The 18792-nt window shown below is 48.0% G+C and overlaps 1 protein-coding gene across 4 annotated transcripts in view; it reads right to left on the bottom strand.

Moving 5' to 3' along the window:
- The window catches only part of PLCG2 (phospholipase C gamma 2), a 110458-nt gene that overhangs the window by 57047 nt on the left and 34619 nt on the right, over window positions 1-18792 (bottom strand). For all 4 annotated transcript variants that reach the window (XM_040329585.1, XM_040329583.1, XM_040329586.1 and 1 more), the window contains exons 3-8: window positions 14128-14271; window positions 11801-11894; window positions 10347-10394; window positions 8755-8839; window positions 6109-6192; window positions 113-156 (exon numbers count right to left, since the gene is read on the bottom strand). In XM_040329585.1, the coding sequence (XP_040185519.1) occupies window positions 113-156; window positions 6109-6192; window positions 8755-8839; window positions 10347-10394; window positions 11801-11894; window positions 14128-14271 (499 nt within the window). The remainder of the gene's footprint in view (window positions 1-112; window positions 157-6108; window positions 6193-8754; window positions 8840-10346; window positions 10395-11800; window positions 11895-14127; window positions 14272-18792) is intronic.

The raw sequence follows: 18792 nt of genomic DNA, 5'->3' as shown, positions 1-18792 counted from the left end.
ATACAAAAAAATTTATAAATTGTATAAATTATTCATTATAAAGTATTTTATATTTCTACAAAATGAAAAATGCCACAATGTAGGAGTTCCACATTGCAACATGATATCTTACCCCAAGATAAATACTGAAGAATCTTTTTTGAATTCATCCAAAATCTAAAGAAAAGAAGAACATTGTTATAGTTTAGTATTGAGGAACTTGAGTGGCATGCACTACAACCCTACCGAACACCTTTCACTTTGACATGAATCTTAGCACTGATTGCGAATGTTCTGATAGTCTTGTGGACTTCTTCAAATTTTGTGGTCATAGTTTTTGCAACCAAAACCAAGACCAGATCTCCATGACTGAGCCCTGTGAGCATGACGAAACGCGTCGGCCTGAGACTGATTTTACTTTAGTCTTTGCTGGATGTGTGGCATTTAGAAACTCCCCTTCCAATAGTTTAGGGGGAAGGCCCTTTTCTGTGCCGCCATGACTGTGCCACTGTGTGCAAACCCAGCTCTATAAAGACATGGTTTGGTGTGGAGGAACTTGAGTTGCCTGCACAGAGTCCTGATCTCAACCCCAGTGAACGCCTTTCACTTTGAGATGAATTGGAACACCGATTGTGAGCGTTCTTCTAACCTTGGGGTAAAAGTTTTTGAGCGCCAGCCGCCACTGATAGATGGTCCAATGTCTCTATAGACTCCTCTGTAGCACCCCCTTCACCCCCCATCCCTGCAGTTCATTTGCTAAATTTAGCCTCAAATGTCTTGAAGTGAATAGAAGACGGGATGAGAATCAATAGAAGAGGGGATGAGAATCAATAGAAGACGGGATGAGAATCAATAGAAGAGGGGATGAGAATCAATAGAAGAGGGGATGAGAATCAATAGAAGAGGGGATGAGAATCAATAGAAGAGGGGATGAGAATCAATAGAAGACGGGATGAGAATCAATAGAAGAGGGGATGAGAATCAATAGAAGAGGGGATGAGAATTGATAGAAGACGGGATGAGAATCAATAGAAGAGGGGATGAGAATCAATAGAAGATGGGATGAGAATCAATAGAAGACGGGATGAGAATCAATAGAAGAGGGGATGAGAATCAATAGAAGAGGGGATGAGAATCAATAGAAGAGGGGATGAGAATCAATAGAAGACGGGATGAGAATCAATAGAAGAGGGGATGAGAATCAATAGAAGAGGGGATGAGAATCAATAGAAGACGGGATGAGAATCAATAGAAGAGGGGATGAGAATCAATAGAAGAGGGGATGAGAATCAATAGAAGATGGGATGAGAATCAATAGAAGACGGGATGAGAATCAATAGAAGAGGGGATGAGAATCAATAGAAGAGGGGATGAGAATCAATAGAAGACGGGATGAGAATCAATAGAAGAGGGGATGAGAATCAATAGAAGAGGGGATGAGAATTGATAGAAGAGGGGACGAGAATCAATAGAAGAGGGGATGAGAATCAATAGAAGAGGGGATGAGAATCAATAGAAGAGGGGATGAGAATCAATAGAAGACAGGATGAGAATCAATAGAAGACGGGATGAGAATCAATAGAAGACGGGATGAGAATCAATAGAAGAGGGGATGAGAATCAATAGAAGATGGGATGAGAATCAATAGAAGAGGGGATGAGAATCAACAGAAGAGGGGATGAGAATCAATAGAAGAAGGGATGAGAATCAATAGAAGAGGGGATGAGAATCAATAGAAGAGGGGATGAGAATCAATAGAAGAGGGGATGAGAATCAATAGAAGAGGGGATGAGAATCAATAGAAGAGGGGATGAGAATCAACAGAAGAGGGGATGAGCATCAATAGAAGAGGGGATGAGAATCAATAGAAGAGGGGATGAGAATCAATAGAAGAGTGGATGAGAATCAACAGAAGAGGGGATGAGAATCAACAGAAGAGGGGATGAGAATCAATAGAAGAGGGGATGAGAATCAATAGAAGAGGGGATGAGAATCAATAGAAGAGTGGATGAGAATCAACAGAAGAGGGGATGAGAATCAACAGAAGAGGGGATGAGAATCAATAGAAGAGGGGATGAGAATCAATAGAAGAGGGGATGAGAATCAATAGAAGAGGGGATGAGAATCAATAGAAGACGGGATGAGAATCAATAGAAGAGGGGATGAGAATCAATAGAAGACGGGATGAGAATCAATAGAAGACGGGATGAGAATCAATAGAAGACGGGACGAGAATCAATAGAAGAGGGGACGAGAATCAATAGAAGACGGGATGAGAATCAATAGAAGAGGGGATGAGAATCAATAGAAGAGGGGATGAGAATCAATAGAAGACGGGATGAGAATCAATAGAAGAGGGGATGAGAATCAATAGAAGACGGGATGAGAATCAATAGAAGACGGGACGAGAATCAATAGAAGAGGGGATGAGAATCAATAGAAGACGGGATGAGAATCAATAGAAGAGAATCAATAGAAGAGGGGATGAGAATCAATAGAAGAGGGGATGAGAATCAACAGAAGAGGGGATGAGAATCAACAGAAGAGGGGATGAGAATCAATAGAAGACGGGACGAGAATCAATAGAAGAGGGGATGAGAATCAATAGAAGACGGGATGAGAATCAATAGAAGAGAATCAATAGAAGAGGGGATGAGAATCAATAGAAGATGGGATGAGAATCAATAGAAGAGGGGATGAGAATCAATAGAAGAGGGGATGAGAATCAATAGAAGAGGGGATGAGAATCAATAGAAGAGGGGGTGAGAATCAATAGAAGAGGGGATGAGAATCAATAGAAGAGGGGATGAGAATCAATAGAAGAGGGGATGAGAATCAATAGAAGAGGGGATGAGAATCAATAGAAGAGGGGATGAGAATCAATAGAAGAGGGGATGAGAATCAATAGAAGACGGGATGAGAATCAATAGAAGAGGGGATGAGAATCAATAGAAGAGGGGATGAGAATCAATAGAAGAGGGGATGAGAATCAATAGAAGAGGGGATGAGAATCAATAGAAGAGGGGATGAGAATCAATAGAAGAGGGGATGAGAATCAATAGAAGAGGGGATGAGAATCAATAGAAGAGGGGATGAGAATCAATAGAAGAGGGGATGAGAATCAATAGAAGGGGGGGTGATCAATAGAAGACGGGATGATAATCAACAGAAGAGGGGATGAGAATCAATAGAAGACGGGATGAGAATCAATAGAAGAGGGGATGAGAATCAATAGAAGAGGGGATGAGAATCAATAGAAGACGGGATGAGAATCAATAGAAGAGGGGATGAGAATCAATAGAAGAGGGGATGAGAATCAATAGAAGAGGGGATGAGAATCAATAGAAGAGGGGATGAGAATCAATAGAAGAGGGGATGAGAATCAATAGAAGAGGGGATGAGAATCAATAGAAGAGGGGATGAGAATCAATAGAAGACAGGATGAGAATCAATAGAAGAGGGGATGAGAATCAATAGAAGACGGGATGAGAATCAATAGAAGAGGGGGTGAGAATCAATAGAAGACGGGATGAGAATCAATAGAAGAGGGGATGAGAATCAATAGAAGAGGGGATGAGAATCAATAGAAGAGGGGATGAGAATCAATAGAAGAGGGGATGAGAATCAATAGAAGACGGGATGAGAATCAATAGAAGACGGGATGAGAATCAATAGAAGAGGGGATGAGAATCAATAGAAGAGGGGATGAGAATCAATAGAAGACGGGATGAGAATCAATAGAAGATGGGATGAGAATCAATAGAAGAGGGGATGAGAATCAATAGAAGAGGGGATGAGAATCGATAGAAGACGGGATGAGAATCAATAGAAGATGGGATGAGAATCAATAAAAGACGGGATGAGAATCAATAGAAGAGGGGATGAGAATCAATAGAAGATGGGATGAGAATCAATAGAAGAGGGGATGAGAATCAATAGAAGAGGGGATGAGAATCAATAGAAGACGGGATGAGAATCAATAGAAGAGGGGATGAGAATCAATAGAAGATGGGATGAGAATCAATAGAAGACGGGATGAGAATCAATAGAAGACGGGATGAGAATCGATAGAAGAGGGGATGAGAATCAATAGAAGAGGGGATGAGAATCAATAGAAGAGGGGATGAGAATCAATAGAAGACGGGATGAGAATCAATAGAAGACGGGATGAGAATCAATAGAAGATGGGATGAGAATCAATAGAAGACGGGATGAGAATCAATAGAAGATGGGATGAGAATCAATAGAAGATGGGATGAGAATCAATAGAAGACGGGATGAGAATCAATAGAAGATGGGATGAGAATCAATAGAAGAGGGGATGAGAATCAATAGAAGAGGGGATGAGAATCAATAGAAGAGGGGATGAGAATCAATAGAAGAGGGGATGAGAATCAATAGAAGACGGGATGAGAATCAATAGAAGAGGGGATGAGAATCAATAGAAGAGGGGATGAGAATCAATAGAAGAGGGGATGAGAATCAATAGAAGACGGGATGAGAATCAATAGAAGAGGGGATGAGAATCAATAGAAGAGGGGATGAGAATCAATAGAAGAGGGGATGAGAATCAATAGAAGAGGGGATGAGAATCAATAGAAGGGGGGGTGATCAATAGAAGACGGGATGATAATCAACAGAAGAGGGGATGAGAATCAATAGAAGACGGGATGAGAATCAATAGAAGAGGGGATGAGAATCAATAGAAGAGGGGATGAGAATCAATAGAAGACGGGATGAGAATCAATAGAAGAGGGGATGAGAATCAATAGAAGAGGGGATGAGAATCAATAGAAGAGGGGATGAGAATCAATAGAAGAGGGGATGAGAATCAATAGAAGAGGGGATGAGAATCAATAGAAGAGGGGATGAGAATCAATAGAAGACAGGATGAGAATCAATAGAAGAGGGGATGAGAATCAATAGAAGACGGGATGAGAATCAATAGAAGACGGGATGAGAATCAATAGAAGAGGGGATGAGAATCAATAGAAGAGGGGATGAGAATCAATAGAAGAGGGGATGAGAATCAATAGAAGAGGGGATGAGAATCAATAGAAGACGGGATGAGAATCAATAGAAGACGGGATGAGAATCAATAGAAGAGGGGATGAGAATCAATAGAAGAGGGGATGAGAATCAATAGAAGAGGGATAGAAGAGGGGATGAGAATCAATAGAAGAGGGGATGAGAATCAATAGAAGACGGGATGAGAATCAATAGAAGAGGGGATGAGAATCGATAGAAGAGGGGATGAGAATCAATAGAAGACGGGATGAGAATCAATAGAAGAGGGATAGAAGAGGGGATGAGAATCAATAGAAGAGGGGATGAGAATCGATAGAAGAGGGGATGAGAATCAATAGAAGAGGGGATGAGAATCAATAGAAGAGGGGATGAGAATCAATAGAAGAGGGGATGAGAATCAATAGAAGACAGGATGAGAATCAATAGAAGAGGGGATGAGAGGCAATAGAAGAGGAGATGAGAATCAATAGAAGACGGGATGAGAATCAATAGAAGAGGGGATGAGAATCAATAGAAGAGGGATAGAAGAGGGGATGAGAATCAATAGAAGAGGGATAGAAGAGGGGATGAGAATCAATAGAAGAGGGGATGAGAGGCAATAGAAGAGGAGATGAGAATCAATAGAAGACGGGATGAGAATCAATAGAAGAGGGGATGAGAATCAATAGAAGAGGGATAGAAGAGGGGATGAGAATCAATAGAAGAGGGATAGAAGAGGGGATGAGAATCAATAGAAGAGGGATAGAAGAGGGGATGAGAATCAATAGAAGAGGGGATGAGAATCAATAGAAGAGGGGATGAGAATCAATAGAAGAGGGGATGAGAATCAATAGAAGAGGGGATGAGAATCAATAGAAGAGGGGATGAGAATCAATAGAAGAGGGGATGAGAATCAATAGAAGAGGGGATGAGAATCAATAGAAGAGGGGATGAGAATCGATAGAAGAGGGGATGAGAATCGATAGAAGAGGGGATGAGAATCAATAGAAGAGGGGATGAGAATCGATAGAAGAGGGGATGAGAATCAATGGGGATCACAATAAATCCATCCCCGCCCCATGAGGCTCCCACATCATGATTCTGTCATTCATAGAAACTTACTGACTTCTGTTGGTCGAACATGAGATGTTTGTAAAATAAATGTAAATGTTCAAAGCTGAGGTCGTCCTTCGGGATCCCGATCTCCTGCAGACACAATAAGAGGAAATCAGTTACCCCCGGGGGCCCCCCCGTTATAGAACAATAGAAGACAGGCGTCAGGTCATCACCACAAGGGGCCCCTAATATTAGACATGTGCAATTCGTTTATTTCCCAATTCGTTTTTTTAATGAAATTTTGACAAATTTGTCAATTCGGAAATTTCGAATTTTCTGGATTTCCGAATGTCCAAATTTTCGATTTTACGAATTTTTGAATTTCGGAAATTCGGAATTGTAAAATTCGAAAATCTGAAATTCGAAAATCTAAATTTCGAAAATGGGAAATTTGGAAAGTTGAATTTCCGAATTCCGAATTTCTCAAATTTCTGAAAAAGATAAAAAAACAAACGAATGAAACGAAAAAACAGAAAAAATGTTTTTTTTCGGCAGTGCACGTGTCTAATTGTCATACATGTGATTGATACTTTTATCAGCCGTCCAATCAGCATCTACATGCATGGGTTCCAATCGGGGTTTTTTGTTTTGAAGGACATGATTAGAGCCTGAGGCTCCGTCACTCAAAGAGAGGAGCGGTTAAGAAAAAGGAACCTCAGAGGCTTTACCAAAAGTAAGCTTGGGACACCAGTGTGAGGACCCTGAGAGGACCCTGAGAGAACCCTGAGAGGACCCCGAGAGGCCCCCGAGAGGACCCTGAGAGAACCCCGAGAGGACCCCGAGAGAACCCCGAGAGGACCCAGAGAGAACCCCGAGAGAACCCAGAGAGGACCCTGAGAGAACCCCGAGAGGACCCCGAGAGGACCCCGAGAGAACCCCGAGAGAACCCCGAGAGGACCCTGAGAGAACCCTGAGAGGCCCCCTAGAGGACCCCGAGAGAACCCCGAGAGGACCCTGAGAGAACCCTGAGAGGCCCCCTAGAGGACCCCGAGAGAACCCCGAGAGGACCCTGAGAGAACCCTGAGAGGCCCCCTAGAGGACCCCGAGAGAACCCCGAGAGAACCCCGAGAGGACCCTGAGAGAACCCTGAGAGGCCCCCTAGAGGACCCCGAGAGAACCCCGAGAGAACCCCGAGAGAACCCGGAGAGGACCCAGAGAGGACCCCGAGAGAACCCCGAGAGGCCCCCAAAAGGAGCCTAAGAGAACCCAGAGAGGACCCCGAGAGTACCCTGAGAGAACCCCGAGAGGCCCCCGAGAGGACCCCGAGAGGACCCCAAAAGGAGCCTAAGAAGACCCCAGAGAGGACCCCGAGAGGACCCTGAGAGAACCCAGAGAGGACCCCGAGAGGCCCCCTAGAGGACCCCGAGAGAACCCCGAGAGGACCCCAAAAGGAGCCTGAGAGAACCCAGAGAGGACCCCGAGAGGACCCTGAGAGAACCCCGAGAGGACCCCGAGAGGACCCTGAGAGGACCCGAGAGGACCCCGAGAGAACCCCGAGAGGACCCTGAGAGGACCCTAAAAGGAGCCTGAGAGAACCCAGAGAGGACCCCAAGAGGACCCTGAGAGAACCCCGAGAGAACCCAGAGAGAACCCGGAGAGGACCCCGAGAGAACCCCGACAGAACCCCGACAGAACCCGGAGAGGACCCGGAGAGAACCCCGAGAGGACCCCAAAAGGAGCCTGAGAGAACCCAGAGAGGACCCCGAGAGGACCCTGAGAGAACCCCGAGAGGAACACGGAGAGGACCCCGAGAGAACCCCGAGAGAACCCCGAGAGGACCTTGAGAGAACCCCGATATTATACAGGGGAAGCACCGAACCAACCAGAGATTTCCACTGCTGCAGGTGATGGGGATTTGTTGATTTCCAGAGCAAAACTCCATGGGCCGGATTCATAAAGAGATACGACGACGTATCTCCTGATACGCTGTCGTATCTCTGAGTTCCGCCGGTCGTATCTTTGCGCCTGATTCATAGAATCAGGTTACGCATAGATCTCCCTAAGATCCGACAGGCGTAAGTGACTTACACCGTCGGATCTTAGGCTGCAATTCTAGGCCGGCCGCTAGGTGGCGATTCCATTGCGGTCGGCGTAGAATATGCAAATGAGTCGTTACGCCGATTCACGAACGTCCGCTTTGCCCGTCGCAGTAAATTTACGCCGTTTCCGTAAGAGATACTCGGCGTAAAGATAAAGCTGCCCCCTAGGTGGCGTAGCCAATGGTAAATATGGCCATCGTTCCCGCGTCGAAATTTGAAAATTTAACGTCATTTGCGTAAGTCGTCCGTGAATGGCGCCATTTACATTAACGTCGAAACCAATGACGTCCTTGCGACGTCATTTAGCGCAATGCACGTCTGGAAATTTTAGGGACGGCGCACGCGCAGTACGATCGGCGCGGGAACGCGCCTAATTTAAATGATCCACGCCCCCCCTACCCGGATCATTTGAATTAGGCAGGCTTGCGCCAGGAGGATTTACGCTACGCCGCCGCAACTTTTACAGGCAAGTGCTTTGTGAATCAAGCACTTGCCCGTAAAACTTGGGGCAGCGTAACGTAAATGAGATACGTTACGCCACCGCAGAGATTTGGCGATTATACGTGAATCTGGCCCCATGTTTTCTAGCGTACTATGACATCATAGTGTTTACCAGTAACTTGTCCTTCAGGGACTTGACACTGCTGACTTTGAAGTTGATCTGGGGAAGGATGGTCTTCAGTTCTCTTGTGCTGATGCTGAGAAAGTAAAAGATACAAAGATTACTAAAAGTTAGAAAAAAAAATGTAAAAAAAAGTGTTAAAAAATAAAATAAAGTAAAAAAAAATAAAAAATTAAAACGCCCCTGTCCCCGGTAGCTCGCGCTCACACATGTCCCGCCCACATATGTAAACGCCGTTCAAACCACACATGTGAGGTGTCGCCGCGTGCGTTAGAGCGCCAGCAACATTTCTAGCGCTAGACCTCCTCTGTAACTCTAAACTGGTAACCTGTAAAAAGAAATAAAAGCATAGGTACTTTTCCGGCGGCGTAGCGTAGCCCGTTTACGTTACACCGCCGCAAGTTTTCATCGTAAGTGCTTGATTCACAAAGCTCTTGCGTGTAAACTTGCGGCGGTGTAGCGTAAAGCCGTCCGGCGCAAGCCCGCCTAATTCAAATGGGGCGTGTACCATTTAAATTAGGCGCGCTCCCGCGCCGAACGTTCTGCGCATGCTCCGTTAGGAAATTTCCCGCCGTGCTTTGCGCAAAATTACGGCGCCCCGACGTGTTTTTTGAACGGCGACGTGCGTAACGTACTTTCGTATTCCCGGACGTCTTACGCAAAAAAAAAAAAAATTTAAATTCAACGCGGGAACGACGGCCATGCTTTAACATGGAGGAGTAATTTAACACCATCTAAATAGCACTCTTAACTTTACGACGGGAAAAGCCGATGTAAGAGATTGCGACGAACGCGCGTACCTTCGCGGATCGCCGTAAAGAGCTAATTTGCATACCCGACGCTGGAAAACGACGCAAACTCCACCCAGCGGCCACCGGAGAATTACACCTACAATCCGAAGGCGTACGAAGCCGTACGCCTGTCGTATCTATGCCAAAAGCCGTCGTATCTTGGTTTGAGGGTTTCAAATCAAGATACGACGCGGCAAATTTGAAAATACGCCGGAGTATCAGTAGATACGCCGGCGTATTCCTGCTGTGAATCTGGCCCGTAGTCTATGGAGATTTTTAGGTATCGAAGTTTGGCGCCATTCCATGAGCGTGCGCAATTTTAAAGCGTGACATGTTAGGTATCTATTTACTCGGCGTAACGTCATCTTTCAGATTTTACAAAAAAAGGCGTTTGAAAAATGATCGCGCAAATACCGTGCGAGATAAAAAGTTTGCAATGACCGCCATTTTTTTGGCGTCCTGGTTTTGACAAATTCGTTAATTCGTAAACATCCGAATGAAACGAAAAACGAACGTATTTTTCGGCGGTGCTCATGTCTGATTTTTTTATTTGTTTTTTCGGAGCTGCATTGTGTGTGATGGGTAGTTTGTCTTGCACAGGAGAATCTGTGGCTGTGATTCCGGATGCTCCTCATTGTAATGCCTTCATCATGCACACAGCTGGCAGAGGCCGGCTGACACCTCCCCGCCTGGGATCTCTGCGGTGAGAACGTGTTTAGCTGTCAGGGAGAGCGGTGAACGCGCAGACAGGCTCTCCGGGAATGTGACATCAGAAAAGGAATGCGGCCGTACCTGTTCTTCCGGCTCTGATCCAACGAGTAGACCTGCTTCCTCAGCCAACTGCCAACAAGAAAGAGAGAACGCTCAGTCATGTGCAGCCGCGGTACACCTTCATCTGAATCATGGCAAAGTGAGCAGCATGAGGTGTCACAGCTAGTTTATCAGGACTGCAGTAACAGAAATGGGACTGTGGTGTGGGGTAGGGCTCTCCAAACTACCACCCGCTGGGGATGACTCTGATAGCATAGGGGACTCTGATAGGATAGGGGACTCTGATGGGGTAGGGGGACTCTGATGGGGTAGGGGGACTCTGATGTGAATGGATGACTCTGATAGGGTAGGGGGACTCTGATGAGGTAGGGGGACTCTGATGGGGTAGGGGGACTCTGATGGGGTAGGGGGACTCTGATGGGGTAGGTGGACTCTGATGGGGTAGGTGGACCCTGATGTGAAAGGGGGGACTCTGATGGGAATGGGGAGACTCTGATGGGATAGGAAGACTCTGATGGGATAGGGGACTCTGATGGGATAGGGGACTATGATGGGATAGGTGGACTCTGATGTGAAAGGGGGGACTCTGATGTGAAAGGGGGGACTCTGATGGGAATGGGGGGACTCTGATGGGAATGGGGGGACTCTGATGGGAATGGGGGCACTCTGATGGGAATGGGGGCACTCTGATGGGAATGGGGGGACTTTGATGGGAATGGGGGGACTCTGATGGGATAGGGGACTCTGATGGGAATGGGGGGACTCTGATGGGGTAGGGGGACTCTGATGGGGTAGGGGACTCTGATGGGAATGGGGGGACTCTGATGGGATAGGAGGACTCTGATGGGATAGGGGGACTCTGATGGGATAGGAGGACTCTGATGGGATAGGGGGACTCTGATGGGTTAGGGAGACTCTGATGGGATAGGAAGACTCTGATGGGATAGGGGACTCTGATGGGATAGGGGACTCTGATGGGATAGGGGACTCTGATATGTCAGTCCCCTATGTGAGGATTTTTTTGGTGACCCCGATGTCTCCCCAGTACATTCTTTCCTTGCCTGGGGAGGCGGGGACTCTGGGAGGCGGGGACTCTGAGAGGCGGGGACTCTGAGAGGCGGACCCAGACGTGACGTCAAACAAAACATTTTCCGGTTCAGCAACAAGAAGGAGGAGGAGCTAGGACGTGCGTCTGCTCTTCTCCCTTCCCCCCACCTGTTGGCACCTGCTATACCAGTCCCAGACCAGCAGAGGGGCAAGCAGACCCTGGGTTACATGGCGGGGGCATAGGTACCGGGGGGGGGGGGCTTCTGCTGCCCCTGGGAGCCCCGCCCACCGTCAGGCCCATAGGACTGAAGCCTGTGTGTAGAAGACATGACAATCCTCCTCTGTCTACAGGCCTCCGAAATACAGAAAGTTCCTAATCTGCCGCTACAACCTCCTTATAGGGCCGCCGATCTCTCAGCCGATCTCACCCCTCTATGATGGCCAGGGTGGGCGCGTTCTCAATCTCCTCCAGCAATATGTTCAATCCGACTTCCCATTGTTCTGCGTCTTCAACAGAGTCCGCTGCAAGAGTCAAAGAAAGAAAAATGTCATTCATCTGTATCGATTTATTTATTTTCTCTCGATCAGAGTGGCTCTGTACCTTGTGATCACTGTGAACCAATCACAGCCATGGCAAGTGTAAAAACTGCTAGTGTTTACAAGCATTCAGCCAATGAAGGAAGGGGAGCACTGAATAGAAAACACACACACAGGTATCCAGTGCATCCATGAATGGCTGGTATCTAATAACAGACACAATGAACAGAGCCAATCAGAGTGGCTCTGTACCTTGTGATTGCTGTGAACTAATCACAGGCATGACAAGTGTAAACGCTGCTAGGGTTTACAAGCATTCAGCCAATGATGGAAGGGAAGCACTGAATAGAAAACACACCCGGGCATCCATGAATGGTTGGGATCTAATAACAGACACAATGTACAGAGCCGTTTAGAGTGGCTCTGTACTTTGTGATTGCTGTGACCCAATCACAGGCATGACAAGTGTAAACGCTGCTAGTGTTTGCAAGCATTCAGCCAATGATGGAAGGGGAGCGCTGCATAGAAAACACACCCGGGCATCCAGTGCATCCATGAATGGTGGTGATCTAAGAACAGACACAACGTACAGAGCCGAACAGAGTGGCTCTGTACCTCGCAATTGCTGTGACCCAATCACAGGCATGACAAGTGTAAACGCTGCTAGTGTTTACAAGCATTCAGCCAATAAAGGAAGAGGAGCACTGAATAGAAAACACACACGGGCATCCAGTGCATCCATGAATGGTGGTGATCTAAGAACAGACACAACGTACAGAGCCGATCAGAGTGGCTCTGTACCTTGTGATTGCTGTGAACTAATCACAGCCTTGCAAAGTGTAAACATTGTTAGTGTTTACAAACATTCAGCCAACAAAGGAAGAGGAGCACTGAATAGAAAACACACTCGGGCAGCCAGTGCATCCATGAATGGCTGGGATCTAATCACAGACGCAATGTACAGAGCCGTTTAGAGTGGCTCTGTACCTTGTGATTGCTTTTAAATAATCACAGCCACGACAAGTGTAAACGCTGCTAGTGTTTACAAACATTCGGCCAATGAAGGAAGGGGAGCACTGAATAGAAAACCCACACAGGTATCCAGTGCTGCCATGAATGGCTGGGATCTAATAATAGACACAGGAATGTACAGACCCGATCAGAGTGTCTCCGTACCTTGTGATTGCTGTGAACTAATTACAACCGTGGCAAATGTAAACACTGTTAGTGTTTACAAACATTCAGCCAATAAAGGAAGAGGAGCACTGAATAGAAAACACACCCGGCATCCAGTGCTGCCATGAATGGCTGGGATCTAATCAGAGACGCAATGTACAGAGCCAATCAGAGTGACTCTGTACCTTGTGATTGCTGTGAACCAATCACAGCCATGACAAGTGTAAACGCTGATAGTGTTTACAAACATTCCGCCAATGAAGGAAGGGGAGCACTGAATAGAAAACCCACACACAGGTATCCAGTGCTGCCATGAATGGCTGGGATCTAATAATAGACACAATGAACAGAGCCGATCAGAGTGACTCTGTACCTTGTGATTGCTGTGAACTAATCACAGCCTTGGAAAGTGTAAACACTGCTAGTGTTTACAAACATTCAGCCAATGAAGGAAGAGGAGCACTGAATAGAAAACACACTTGGGCATCCAGTGCTGCCATGAATGGTGGGGATCTAAGAACAGACACAATGTACAGAGCCGATCAGAGTGGCTCTGTACCTTGCAATTGCTGTGACCCAATCACAGGCATGACAAGTGTAAATGCTGCTAGTGTTTACAAGCATTCAGCCGATGATGGAAGAGGAGCACTGAATAGAAAACACACCCGGGCATCCAGTGCATCCATGAATGGTTGGGATCTAATAACAGACACAATGTACAGAGCTGATTAGAGTGGCTCTGTACCTTGTGATTGCTGTGAACTAATCACAGCCACGACAAGTGTAAACGCTGCTAGTGTTTACAAGCATTCAGCCAATAAAGGAAGAGGAGCACTGAATAGAAAACACACCCGGGCAGCCAGTGCATCCTCATTTCTAGATGTCACTAAAACTGGAACATTCCAGTGACAACAGGGATCACCGGGACAAATCCCCCATCGGGGACACAGACAGCAATCAAAACCCTGCAAAGGTTCTAACTCTCTCACATCCAAATCTAAAAACATATAAAAGTGGGGGATGGTGCGGAGGGACGACTTACCTTCTAAGCTCAACGTGTTCAACACAAACTGACTTCCATAGAAGATGGTGAAGCAGCAATCCTCCTTCAGGCGCGACGCCTTCCCGCGCTCAAAGTCCCGGCAGTTCTTTCCCTGGCGGATCTCCTTAATTTCCGAGAGATCCACTGCAACACATCACCAAAAAAACGCAATATTTAGCTACATAAAAAAAAAATCATGTAAATGATATGTGTAAGTATTGCTATGGGCGGGGCACTCAGCAAGGGGGAGGGGCCAGGAGTGTCGGAGGGGGACATGAGAAGAGGAGGATCGGGGCTGCTCTGTGCAAAACCATTACACAGAGCAGGTACGTTTTTTTTTTATTTTTATAAATTGCCTTTAAGCACATTGGCCCGGATTCACAAAGGGTTTACGACGGCGCAGCGCCATGTACGCCGTCGTAAGTCCTAATCTGGGCCGTCGTATCTATGCGCCTGATTCTTAGAATCAGTTACTCATAGATATCCATTAGATCCGACAGGCGTAAGTCTCTTACGCCGTCGGATCTAAACTGCATTTTTTTTTTTTTGCCCGCTAGGTGGCGCTTCCGTCGATTTCCGCGTCGAGTATGCAAATTAGCTAGATATGCGAATTCCCGAACGTACGCAGTAAAGTTACGACGTTTACGTTAGGCTTTTCCTGGCGTATAGTTGCCCCTGCTATATGAGGCGTAGCCAATGTTAAGTATGGCCGTCGTTCCCGCGTCGAAATTTATAAATTTACGTCGTTTGCGTAAGTCGTCCGTGAATGGGGCTGGACGCCATTTAAGTTCACGTCGAAACCAATGACGTCCTTGCGACGTCATTTGGAGCAATGCACACTGGGATATTTTACGGACGACGCATGAGCAGTTCGTTTGGCGCGGGGACGCGCTTCATTTAAATGAAACACGCCCCCTACCCGCCCAATTTGAATTCCGCCGGGGGATTTACGCTACGCCGCCGCCGTAACTTTACAGGCAAGTGCTTTGTGAATAAGGCACTTGCCTGAAAAACTTACGGCGGCGTAAGGTAAATGACATAAGTTACGCCGCCGCAGAGATACGCCCAATGTATAAGAATCTGGGCCATATTGTACATTAATGTGTGTGTATGCGGAGACATTAGAGTGTAAGCTCCTGGGGGGAGACTGATGTGAATGTACAATATATATGTAAATTGTTGCCGCTCTACACGGAAGGTTCCTGTAATAAATAAATACAGGTTCTGAAGTCTTTGGCATCGTTTCCATCGGCCCCGGAGTTCAGCGTCAACCACGGAAAAGCGCCGCCCGCTCCCGACCAACCAGCTGCCTACTAGCGGCGTCTCTCGGGGGGTTCGCTTTGTGCTTCTTCATGATAAGAAGTTTATGAGAACGGCGAGGAAGTGGTTTCCCACCACACATAATGGGCAGTCACAAAGCTCTTCCTGTTTCTGACAGGACACGGCCCCCCCACCCCCCAACAGGAAGTATTTCAGCCCAACGCCGTGTTGGCCACACAGGCCGGGGGGGTGAGCGAAGGTTTTAGCACCGGGCGGGCACCTAGGCGCGCTGATATCGCCCGACCACAGTAACACGGCGCATTTCTGCTGATCAATACAAAAGAAAGTGAATGGAACGTTATGGTCGGCCCTTGTCTGACGCCTCCCGGGGGGGGGGCGGGGGGGCTAGACTCTTGTCACCCATCAATGAGTTCACTAGAAACAGGCCGGGCACAGCCGAGCCGCTGTCTTCATCCGACCTGGAGACATTCCGAATAACCATTCTCCAACCTGAAGGATCCGATTGTGTGCCGGCAGGAAGGAGAGGAGATAAGCCGGGAGCACTGCGGCATAGGGGGGGGGGGGCATGGGCAGCAGGGGGAAGTATATGGTGCACAGGAAGCGTGGGCGGTGCGGGGAGGGGGAGCAATTCCTGGAACCGATCCTCTGTATGGCTCTTTCTGCAGCAGGTGAATGCCGGCGGGAGGGAGAGGAGAAGAAGCCGGCAGGAGGGAGAGGAGAAGAAGCCGGCGGGAATGAGAGGAGAAGAAGCCGATTGGCGTGAGAGGAGTAGAAGCCGGATTTCAGCTGCAGCAGAGAGAGCCATACAGGGGATCGGTTCCAGTAATTGCCCCTCCGCCCATGCCAATCGCCCTCCCTGGCCACATCCGTTCGATCCTAAAGCCTGGGACCCCCTGCTGGCAGGAAGGAGAGGAGATAAGCCGGATGCGCTGCGGCATAGGGGGGGCATGGGCAGCAGGGGGAAGTATATGGTGCACAGGAAGGGTGGGTGATGTGGCGAGGGGGGAGCAATTACTGGAACCGATCCTCTGTATGGCTCTTTCTGCAGCAGGTGAAAGCCGGCGGGAGGGAGAGGAGAAGAAGCGGGAGGGAGAGGAGAAGAAGCAGGAGGGAGAGGAGAAGAAGCGGGATGGAGAGGAGAAGAAGCGGGAGGGAGAGGAGAAGAAGCCGGCGGGAGGGGAAGGAGACGAAGCGGGAGGGAGAGGAGAAGAACCCGGCGGGAGGGAGAGGAGAAGAAGCGGAGGGAGAGGAGAAGAAGCCGGTGGGAGGGAGAGGAGAAGAAGCGGAGGGAGAGGAGAAGAAGCCGGTGGGAGGGAGAGGAGAAGAAGCCGGCGGGAGGGAGAGGAGAAGAAGCGGAGGGAGAGGAGAAGAAGCCGGTGGGAGGGAGAGGAGAAGAAGCGGAGGGAGAGGAGAAGAAGCCGGTGGGAGGGAGAGGAGAAGAAGCCGGTGGGAGGGAGAGGAGAAGAAGCGGAGGGAGAGGAGAAGAAGCCGGTGGGAGGGAGAGGAGAAGAAGCCGGTGGGAGAGGAGAAGAAGCGGGAGGGAGAGGAGAAGAAGCCGGCGGGAGGGAGAGGAGAAGAAGCCGGTGGGAGGGAGAGGAGAAGAAGCGGGAGGGAGAGGAGAAGAATCCGGCGGGAGGGAGAGGAGAAGAAGCCGGTGGGAGGGAGAGGAGAAGAAGCGGGAGGGAGAGGAGAAGAATCCGGCGGGAGGGAGAGGAGAAGAAGCCGGCGGGAGGGAGAGGAGAAGAAGCGGGAGGGAGAGGAGAAGAATCCGGCGGGAGGGAGAGGAGAAGAAGCCGGCGGGAGGGAGAGGAGAAGAAGCCGGCGGGAGGGGAAGGAGACGAAGCGGGAGGGAGAGGAGAAGAAGCCGGCGGGAGGGAGAGGAGAAGAATCCGGCGGGAGGGAGAGGAGAAGAATCCGGCGGGAGGGAGAGGAGAAGAAGCCGGCCTTCAGCTGCAGCAGAGAGAGCCATACAGGGGATTCAGTTCCAGTAATTTCCCCTCCGCCTGAGCCAATCACCCTTTCCTGGCCACATCTGATTCACCCTGCTGGCCCGGGCCCCATACAGAAGGACCAGTGGTACTTCCCAGGGCCCCCGGATGGCAACCCCCCCCTTTTTTTTATATATATAATATTTTTTTTAATCTTTTTATTAAAGGGCCCAAAGGTCACCAGGGCCCCGGGTGGCTACCCCATCCCCCCCCCTTTCCTTTTATTTCTAATTTTTTTATTTAAAAAAAATTGTAAGGGGCCCAGAGGTCCCCCAATTTGTGGCACCCCCCCGCTTCTCAATGTTCCCAATTAGTGTAAGGGGCCTGATGGCGGCCCTGCGTGCGAGGGGCCACGTGAAATAGCCTGGGGGGGGGCCAGATTCGGCCCGTGGGGGCCTAGTGTTTGACACATGTGACTTAATGTCAAGTAGTCACAGAACTAGAATTAAAGGGGGTTTCTCTCGGCAAGTCTCACATTTTTTGCATTTACGGCAAATTGTAAAGGAATTTTTATTTATTTTTTACACGCCTCGCACCCGGTGAACTGCGATTCATCCTCACCGCGCGGCAAGTAAAGCGCATCACAAAAGGGAGAAAACAAAAGTAAAAAAAATAAAATAAAATACAATAGACGTAAAACAAAAAGTGTGAGAATAATAAGAGCGGCGAAGTGTAAAGAACGTCATTTTCCTTTTTCCTCATAACAATGAAGGAGTGACGGGAACGTTAAACCGCGAGCGGCGAGGAAAATAAAAAATACCTTTTCCCTTTCACCGCGGATTCCCCTTTTTTTAACCATCAACATCATCCTGACTTCTGAGGAGCCCGAAAATAAAATTATATGTATCTTTTTTCTTCTTCTTTTTCTGTCTCCGGATTACGGCTATTATTGGTGTATTTTTTCATCTCTCGCGACAGCGACAGACAAAAGGATTCGGCGGCGGCGGCGGGGGGGGGGGGGGGGGGGGGGAACATCAAAGGGTTTTCTTTGACACCGAAAGAGTAGATTTGAGGAGATGCATTAGGAGGATAAATGTAAAAATAAATAAATAAAAGGGCACCAAACCTACAAGACGCAACCTGGAATTCTCCGCCTGGCGGACGCAGCGAAGTTGAATAAGTATTGATACGGCGCCGAGTAAGGGGGTACTTTCTTTCTCAGTAGCCCGGCACATCCCTGATCCTTCCCTTAACCACTTCAGCCCCGGGCCATTTTTTTGGGGATTCGGCACTGCGTCGCTTTAACTGACAATTGCGCTGTCGTGCGACGTGGCTCCCAAACAAAATTGGCGGTCTTTTTTCCCACAAATAGAGCTTTCTTTTGGTGGTATTTGATCACCTCTGCGATTTTTTATTTTTTGCGCTATAAACCAAAAATAGAGCGACAATTTGGAAA

This window comes from Rana temporaria, chromosome 11, assembly GCF_905171775.1.
Source record: "Rana temporaria chromosome 11, aRanTem1.1, whole genome shotgun sequence".
Lineage (NCBI taxonomy): Eukaryota > Metazoa > Chordata > Amphibia > Anura > Ranidae > Rana > Rana temporaria.
This window is presented reverse-complemented; position numbering and strand designations above follow the sequence as displayed.